This window comes from Polyodon spathula, unplaced genomic scaffold, assembly GCF_017654505.1.
Source record: "Polyodon spathula isolate WHYD16114869_AA unplaced genomic scaffold, ASM1765450v1 scaffolds_1049, whole genome shotgun sequence".
In the NCBI taxonomy this organism is placed as follows: Eukaryota; Metazoa; Chordata; class Actinopteri; order Acipenseriformes; family Polyodontidae; genus Polyodon; species Polyodon spathula.
Window position 1 is genome coordinate 1 of NW_024472536.1, and position 8,414 is coordinate 8,414.

The following is an 8,414-nucleotide window of genomic DNA, read 5'->3' on the forward strand; positions in this document are numbered from 1 at the left end:
ATAAATACCTTCAATGTTTGTTTTCAAACACACCTTTCCTTGACAAAGGTACCGCTGTCATTTCCTGTGTAACATAACAATGTGTCTGCAGGAATGGAGTTTTCGGGCTGTGTTGCGGAGACTGGATCAAACGTTACAACTCTTCAAAAAGTAAGGCCAGTGTTCTACTTAATGTTAAATGCATTACAGATGGAATGGTAACTATTCATTGTATAGCAGTTCATATTGATTTGGAGTACTCTTTTCAGTTTAAATGCTCTGAAATATGGCTCTGAATATGAAATATGACATAAAAAAGCAAATAGCATGCATCTTATCTGTTCCATGTATTTGTAAGAACAGTATTACAGATCCCTGACTGACCAGACTATCTGCAGTTTGAACATTATTCAGAAGGAACACTTTTTTCTGACTAACTAATAATCAATCTGGCTGGTGTCTAAGAGGAAGAAAAAAGATATGTACTTTATTGTATCCCCAAGAGATTTACATTTGCTACTTCAATTTTTCAAAATGCATTTATAGTTTTTGTTTAAATACAAATATACCCTAATAAGACCCTCTTGCAGTTTATCATAAATGGTTCACAATCAGTCCTATAATATAGTTTTATGTACCCCCTCCAAAAGAAAGACACCATGTCTACAAGAAATTCTATAATTTTTTTTCTCACTGTTTTTTTGTTTTTTTTTAAAGTTAAGTGTCAAATCTTTTTGCAGGGTGACCGTGTTATGGGCGTTAGTGGTGGGAGTGCCATGGCAGAGGAGTGTATTGTGGACCAAAAGGTATGTTCTCCAAGGATCTCAGTGGTCCTATAATTCACAATGTTGAGGAGACACCGACTACATCACCTTGGGCGTTGTGTTAGGTAGAGACAATGCGCCTTGTCTTGGAGTGATGTGGTGGCACTGGTGCGCTACTGAGGTACAAGCTTTTATAAATGGAGAGGAACACTGGGGACTAGCTAACATTTTTGTTATTAACCCAGTTTGTCCTTGCAGGTCCTGTGGAAGATTCCTAAAGAGGTGGGCTATGAGGAGGCGGCTGCCCTGCCGGTGTCCTATGGTACAGGGCTCCTGGCACTGCAGCATCGTGCAGCAACACAGCCAGGGTGAGAATTTAAACTAAAATGTTTCAGATATTTATCACTAGCTCTTTTAAGCAAAGTAGTAACCCTCCCCCTTACTAAAAGAGAGGTATATAACTGCTAAAACTGTCACCAGCACATGTTTGCAGTTTTCTACATACAGCAGGACTAGTAGAAGTGATTTTTCTCCATTGATTTCAACCTTGGTTGTCAATATTATGGCTAGCTGGCTGGTGTCATTTAAAATTAGTCAAAACAGATTGGAAGCTTGAAAGATCCCAAGTGATTTTTAATGTATAGAGATTGCAAACAAGGTGGCACTCTGCTGGACTGCGAACATTTTAACTGTGGCTACAAGCTGAAGATATGTTGTACTGGATTGTATTGTAAAATAAGCTAACTAGTATTCTTCTGTAACCAGTAATACACACACAACGATAATACAAGTGATAATATTGTTCAGTAATCCATGGTTGTGAATCTCTCTTATCTGTTTACAGGGAGATAGTACTGGTCACTGCTGCTGCTGGAGGGGCAGGTCTGGCTGCGGTTGACATTGCCGCCCATGTTCTCCAGGCAAAGGTATACCTTCAGTATTAAACACCTAGCCCGATCCCTATAGTGGACTTGTATTGCCATTCTGAACAGAATGAATGTGTGTGTTTATGATGCCATAAAAACATTAACATAGCAGTGGGGTAGATGTAGAAAGGGTGACAGAAAATATCATAAGAATGGGTTAGATATGTACATGCCACAGAATATTTGGAAACTTAACTTACTCTTTGCATGTTTTAGGTAATCGCTGCAGCAGGCAGTGATGAGAAATGTGCCTTGGCTGTGTTGAAAGGAGCGTATGCCAGTATAAACTACAACACCTCCAACCTGAAGGAGGAGCTGAAGAAGCTGACCAATAAAAAAGGAGTGAATGTGGTATTTGATGCTGTGGGTGGGGACATCTTTAAAGATGCACTCAGTAGGTGAGTTGTACCCTAACTGCATTTATGCACATAGAGTTGTGGTCAGTCTTTACTGTTGAAGCGTTATGCATTAGTATTGCTTCTTTCTGCTGTCTGTTTATTTGTGCAATTTCATTTAAAAATCTAACCTGGATGGTTTTCATATTTATATTTTAACATACTATTACTCAGCTCTGGAATTGGTACCAAACTAAATTGACTGATTGCTGTGTTGCTGCAAAGAAATAGAGTAGTGCTAAAAACTATTATGAAATTAGAAGAAAAAAAATAATAATATAAACAGTTTTTTTTTTTTTTTTCTTTTTCTGGAACTAAGGACTTAGTGGTTTAGTGACATGGAGTGTCCCTATAAACAAACAGCCAAAGAAATACATAGAGGCTTTAAAAACATGACTTAATCTTTGTTTGTTCTGGCAGTCTGAGCTGGGAGGGCAGGATTGTAGTGGTAGGGTTTGCAGGAGGGTCTATACCCTCTGTTCCTGCTAATCTGCTGCTTCTGAAGAACATTTCGGCAATGGGCGTGTTCTGGGGGCGGTACAGAGAGCAGGATTTCCCAGTATTCTCCCAGTCCATTTCCAGCGCTATCCAACTCTGCCAAGAGGGGAAAATCAGACCTCACATTGGAGCCGTTTTCAAGCTTCAGCAGGTAATCCTCTGACTGGAATGCTGTTTGTAGGGTTTTCATAAAAATCCTTTTTCACTGATTGTGTCTCTGTCTTTCTGTGACTCTGCACCGTGAACTGCCTTGATTTTTACCAATCAATACCTAAATTTTATAATAGACTTTTCCTTTTGGGTTATGATAGACTGTTGATTTTCTACAATGTTTTTATATTTATTACTTATGAAGACTGTTTTAGTGTTCAATGGCTATTTTTATCTTTAAAAAGGCTTAGTATGAAGTTGCACAAACTAACAGTATCTGTATTTTAATTTCTACTGTTTTTCAGGTAAATGAAGCTTTCCAGCACGTGATGCAGCGCGCTTCAGTTGGAAAGGTGGTCCTATCTATGAAATAAAGCATATAAGAAGAGCCATTGATTTCCTTGAAATGGCACACTGGTTTAAAGTAGGCCTGCAAATAATAATAACAACAACAACAGGATTCTGTATTTAAATAGAATGTCCTCATTTCAAGGCAGGCATATCAGTCAATCAATGAATCTATTTTTAATATAACGCCTTTCATAGTGGACCAGAAAACCGTTTAATTGAGTAAACTCATTTATTTTTTTGCAAATATACTTTTGTACAGGGTAAGGCAAAAAAGAATGCATTGACTCTTTATTTTCATTGTATCTGTGTCCCTCAGCTTTTGGTACCTTTTAATGGTGGTTCAGGAGCTACAAATAGAAAATATATATTTAAAATAAATGATACTTTATGTAATCAAGAATCTGTAACTGTAATATTGTTTTGTTTTATATTTCACAGTACTGTTTAGAACCGACCTGGGACGGTGAGTTTAGAGAGAATGGGATTCAATGTATCCTGTAGCTGTTTTTTCTGTTCCAAAAATTCCCCAATCGTTGGGTCTTTGGCCTCTTGAATCCAGTCCAGTTTCATAAGGCAGGTGTTTAAGCAAGTATGCTAAAACAGAAACACGTTCAGCAGTCTACAATATTAGAAATACAGTATATATTCATGTTTATTTTTATATTGTAACAGGCTTTTTAACTTCAATATTTCATTTCAAAGGTGATTGATATACTTTGTACTATATTTTCATGAAATACATTTTTATTTTACCTGGTCCAGAAAGAAAAGCAAATGTGGGCCCAATTCTATTGAAATAATATTGCATACAATTTATTCATATTTGTTCTGTCTATTTTCCCATTAATGTGCTCTTAATCATTCTTTATTACGACACTGATGAATATTCGGCATGTTTAATAATCCCCTGAGCAAGCCATATCAAGGTCGACAATTATGATGCTAGATTTAAAATGTGCACCGGTATAAACTCACTGTTTCAAAAACTTTATATGTAAATGTGTATTATTTCTTTAGATAAAATGACACTAGTATACCTAACATAACTAACAAAACAATTGTGTTAAAAAATAAACTTCACAAAAAGTACCGTACCTTGTCTTCTTTGTTGAGTTTCCCTTGAACCTTTTCTGGGTCAGCAATGGTGTCTCTTATGTGAGAAATTAACATCTGCAAGGACTGCTTAGCTTCTGAGGGGAAAAGAAAACAAAACATTTCATTTCATTACATAGGAAAAGTTTCATTACATAGGAAAAGTGGTGAATGTATTGTATTCCATATATTGGCTCCTCATTTATAAAGCCAGAAATTGAAACAGTAAAAATGTATACAATAACAATAAAAGTGTTGAGATCAGTGGTCAATGGGGGCCACAGGGTGATACTACTATCAACTTTATTTTCCAAACGTTGAAAATTACAAATCCTTTATGGACACAAAAGACTCCATGCAGAAACTTTGGTCTTGACTTTATCAGTGTAATGTCATTATTTTTAGTACTTCTTAACTGTTTCTGATTGTTTTAACAAAATGTCCAATCATTAAAAGCAGCTCGTTGTATAAATTCTAAAGGAAGCTAATCATGTTTTGAGTGTATCACAAAAGGAAAGCAGACCTGCCAAGTCTAAGAATTCCACGCAGTCTGTCTTAGAGTAGCGGCAGGCAACTTCTCTGGCTCTCTCCCCAAGAAAATTGAGGGCCTGGATGTTGTATCCCAGCTCAACCAATGTTTTCAGGCACTCTAACTGACCCCAGATAGCAGCACAGTGCAGTGGAGAGTACCCTAGAGAGAAATACCTTGTGTACGTATGTCGTCTTACCGTAAAATACAAATAATTAGACATAAAACCTGAAATATGAAAACATCACTAGAAACTGAATACCACGTTCATGTCATTGGTTTTATGACCTGAAGGCAATGTCTCTCACACACACACACAAGTTAAATAAAGACAGTTGGCTGGTTTGCTGGATAAATATAGTTAACAGCTACACTTAGATTTATGTTGCCATAAATTCAACATTGCTTCGACCAATGACACTGTGACCAGGCAAACTATGGAACTTGAAGAATGTTATTCTGGATGTTTGGCAAATCCTGAAACAAGGACAATGACGGAGGACCAACAAAATAATTATAATTTATGTATCTTTATGTATTTGTGGATTGCAATAGTTAAAATAAAATGAGTCTTCAAAAGTTATTCCTGATCTACAAAAAAATGTAATGTTTGGTAAGTATTACCCTAAATATGTGGCATACTGCCTCACTACATCTACTGAAGAATTTTCACCCATCCCAATAACTTTACCTCTCAGAGTCGTCTCATTCACATCAGACCCATATTTGACCAACTCTCTGACAACATCACTCCTGCCCAACATGCAGGCTGTGAACAGGACTCTTCTGCCCACGGCGTCTGTCTCTTGGACCATCTGGCTGACTTGCTCGTGGTGTGGATCCTCTGGATTCTCAAACCACTTTTGGAGACCTTCAGTGTCTCCTGATAGAGCACAAGCTAAGACTGGGTTTGTATCTTCAGGCTCCATTGTTTTAGTTCAAGATCAAACTAAAATAAATAAATTATATATATATATATATATGCATATATACTAAAGTAATATATATATATTCTATATGCATATAATATATACTAATTATATATATAATATAATACTTATATATATATTATATTCGATTCCATTGTATGCGGTACATTTCATTACAGTTTTTATACAATATACAACTATAACATTTACTTGAGATATACTTGAACTCATTAAAATAACAATTGGTGTATATAAATCCACCGTAAAGCACACATATCGAAACTAAACCTTGATAGAAGTTTTACAAACTTTTATTTGACAGTGAAAGTAACAACTCTTCGTTAAATGACCACGTACCAGTGACTGCACTCCTCCAGAGTTGAAGGCGTCTATCGTCGCCGTGGAAACCTGGAGTGCATTTTATTGTGCTCCGTGTTAGTGAATAGAAACAATTCGCGCCCTAAAGAACAGAGGCAAGCAAAATAGTACTCAGATTTGTTTGTATCCATATATTAGTTTCCTTACTGTATTTACCACCAGACGGTGCATTTCAGTAATGTAGTACTTGTTTAGTTAAAACTGCATTGTTGATAATTTAATAGAGTTTTTTTATTATTATTATTATTATTATTTATGTATTACTTATTATTATTATTATTATTATTTATTATTATATACTACCAAAATTGGTCAGGTATGTTATTTGGACTTTATATCAACTGCCGTTATTACACTGTGTTAAAAAATAAAATAAATGGAACGAATTTTATCACCTTTTGTTTCTAGGAGGACGCTTTATATCTTGTGTCTGTTTCCTGTTGATGGGGGGGACTTATGGAGGAGGAAGAAGAATTTTTTGGAAGCTAAACAAATTTTAAGGATCGTCCGCGAGTAACAAGAAGTAACTGAAGCGATTGTATTTCACATTGTAGACTCGAATCATTAAATTTGATTCTAAGTATTGATAAAGTGATTATCTGTTTGCTGTATGTTAAATTAACTGTGATCCAGGCTGTTTGTTTTGAAACTGGATTTAAACTAATAATAAGAAGAAATCTAAATAAAGAAGTAAAACGTGGATGTGGTAAAATTTGTCCACATTAAGATAAGTAATCCTGTATGTCGGTTTTAAATTGTGTTGTAATAAAGACAATACGCGATGTATGTATTTATTTGTAAGGAAGCTAACTGGTAATCAATACCAATGTACGGGTACCGGTAACATGGAGAAGATATAGCTTGTCGGTAAACGAAAATGTCAGGGCTTCCGTTTTTTACATAATTAGCAGAAGTATATGGTTTTTCCTATAAAATATCAATGAAACAAAACACGCAAACGTCCTTGATGATACTGCTGATATGATGGTGGCAAGACCATGCCTGTTCATAAAGCCTAGCAAGCATTCAAAGTAAGGAGGTTTTACGTTGCAGCGTTAGGGGGGGTCTATTCTGTAAAAGTAGCTACGTGTGGACTACGACATTAAACTGGATCGGATTTAGCTGTGCTGCAGTCAGCATGGACAGGTGGCCTTTGAGACTGATGGTGCTGTAGCACCCTCTGGTGGAGTGAGTGGTATTCATCCCCTTGTGATTTGTGAAGGGAATAGCTGACTGCACTTCTATAAACACAGCATGTTAACACAGCCAGGGATTGAGATGATCAGTCTTGGGTATTGAACCCCTAGACAGTCACTGCTCAGTGTGGTTCTTTGTGTTTGTGGGGTGGGGGGGGGGGGGGGGGTCGAGATCCTGCACAGTGGGTTCCTTCAGTAATGATGCAAGTCAGTGCTGTTGTAATGTGGGCTATGTGGTTGTAATGCAAGCCTGTGCTGTTTCTGTGGTTGCTCTATATTTGGATTCTGTCTCAACAGCTTGCTGGTGAAGAGGACGCCCAGGAGCGTTGGCTACAGACCAGACTGTGAGTGATACTGGGGGTTTTGTCTGATAAGGTGGTACCTAGTTGATGTCAGTCTTCCAGGGGTCTGCATTGCTTTTAAAAAGCAGAGATACACCAAACCTCCTGCAAAGTTTTCAGGGCTTGTTTGAGACACAGACTGCCTATCCCAGCTGGTTGTGTCGAACGCTGTGAGGGCTTTGCAACGTGCAGCCTGCTGACCACAAAGGCACTTCCTCACCTGGGACGGGGGTGGGGTACAGGGTGTTGTTCGTCTTTACCAAATACAAATAAATCAATGAAGTTGTTCTTCTTTTCAGTTGTAGGATTTGAAGTTCCTGACAAGTATCTAGTGGGATACGCGCTAGACTATAACGAGTACTTTAGAGATCTCAATGTAAGTATACCGTGGAAGCAGAGTATTGCTTATGGCAAGCCCCTGAATCGCTCCTGTGTAAGACACAGAAACAATGGGGTTAGTTACAGCTGAGTTCATCTTATAAACTAACCCAAGTAGACACACATTTCAACAGGGTTTCAGAAAAGCTTTTCATTATAATCTGTGTGGATTGCAAAATGACATGTTTAACACCAACATGAAAATACACTGAATTTCTCTCTCTTCTCTCTCTCAGCATATCTGTGTGATCAGTGAACATGGCAAAGAGAAGTACAAAGAGTGAAGAGCCCAGACGAACGCCTAGCTGGGAATGATTATATTATTATGAATTATTAGACTGTTTTATATTTTAAAAGCAGTGGTTTAAGGATCCATTTTGTATTTACAGTTTCTTGGCACAGGACCCAGCCATCGTCCCCCACACACCCTGCAGGCTGCTGTCACTCTCGAACCCGTAGCCAGCCACTCGCTCTCCCAAACGTTTTAGAGACAGGCGCGTTTCATGCT

General features: G+C 37.5%; 3 protein-coding genes across 3 annotated transcripts; 2 read left to right on the top strand and 1 right to left on the bottom strand.

Moving 5' to 3' along the window:
* The first annotated feature begins 61 nt into the window (after positions 1 to 61).
* On the top strand, positions 62 to 3,109 carry LOC121309231 (quinone oxidoreductase-like protein 2). Its single transcript, XM_041242132.1, has 7 exons — positions 62 to 150; positions 720 to 785; positions 1,002 to 1,111; positions 1,588 to 1,669; positions 1,886 to 2,067; positions 2,485 to 2,713; positions 3,018 to 3,109. The coding sequence occupies exons 1-7, from the start codon at positions 94 to 96 to the stop codon at positions 3,084 to 3,086; spliced, it is 795 nt and encodes a 264-aa protein (XP_041098066.1). The 5' UTR covers positions 62 to 93; the 3' UTR covers positions 3,087 to 3,109.
* Positions 3,110 to 3,321: 212 nt separating this feature from the next.
* LOC121309232 (ankyrin repeat domain-containing protein 45-like) lies at positions 3,322 to 6,136 on the bottom strand. The gene is made up of 6 exons (XM_041242133.1): positions 5,971 to 6,136; positions 5,376 to 5,633; positions 4,679 to 4,846; positions 4,159 to 4,253; positions 3,519 to 3,657; positions 3,322 to 3,410 (listed from the first exon to the last, which is right to left on the bottom strand). Exons 2-6 carry the CDS (start codon positions 5,611 to 5,613, stop codon positions 3,376 to 3,378), a joined length of 675 nt encoding a protein of 224 aa, XP_041098067.1. The 5' UTR covers positions 5,614 to 5,633; positions 5,971 to 6,136; the 3' UTR covers positions 3,322 to 3,375.
* Positions 6,137 to 7,410: 1,274 nt separating this feature from the next.
* Positions 7,411 to 8,408, top strand: LOC121309233 (hypoxanthine-guanine phosphoribosyltransferase-like; the record flags this gene model as incomplete). Its single annotated transcript, XM_041242134.1, has 3 exons — positions 7,411 to 7,531; positions 7,828 to 7,904; positions 8,143 to 8,408. Coding segments are annotated over 3 exons (246 nt in total), but the record flags the coding sequence as incomplete, so codon positions are not given.
* Positions 8,409 to 8,414: the final 6 nt, after the last annotated feature.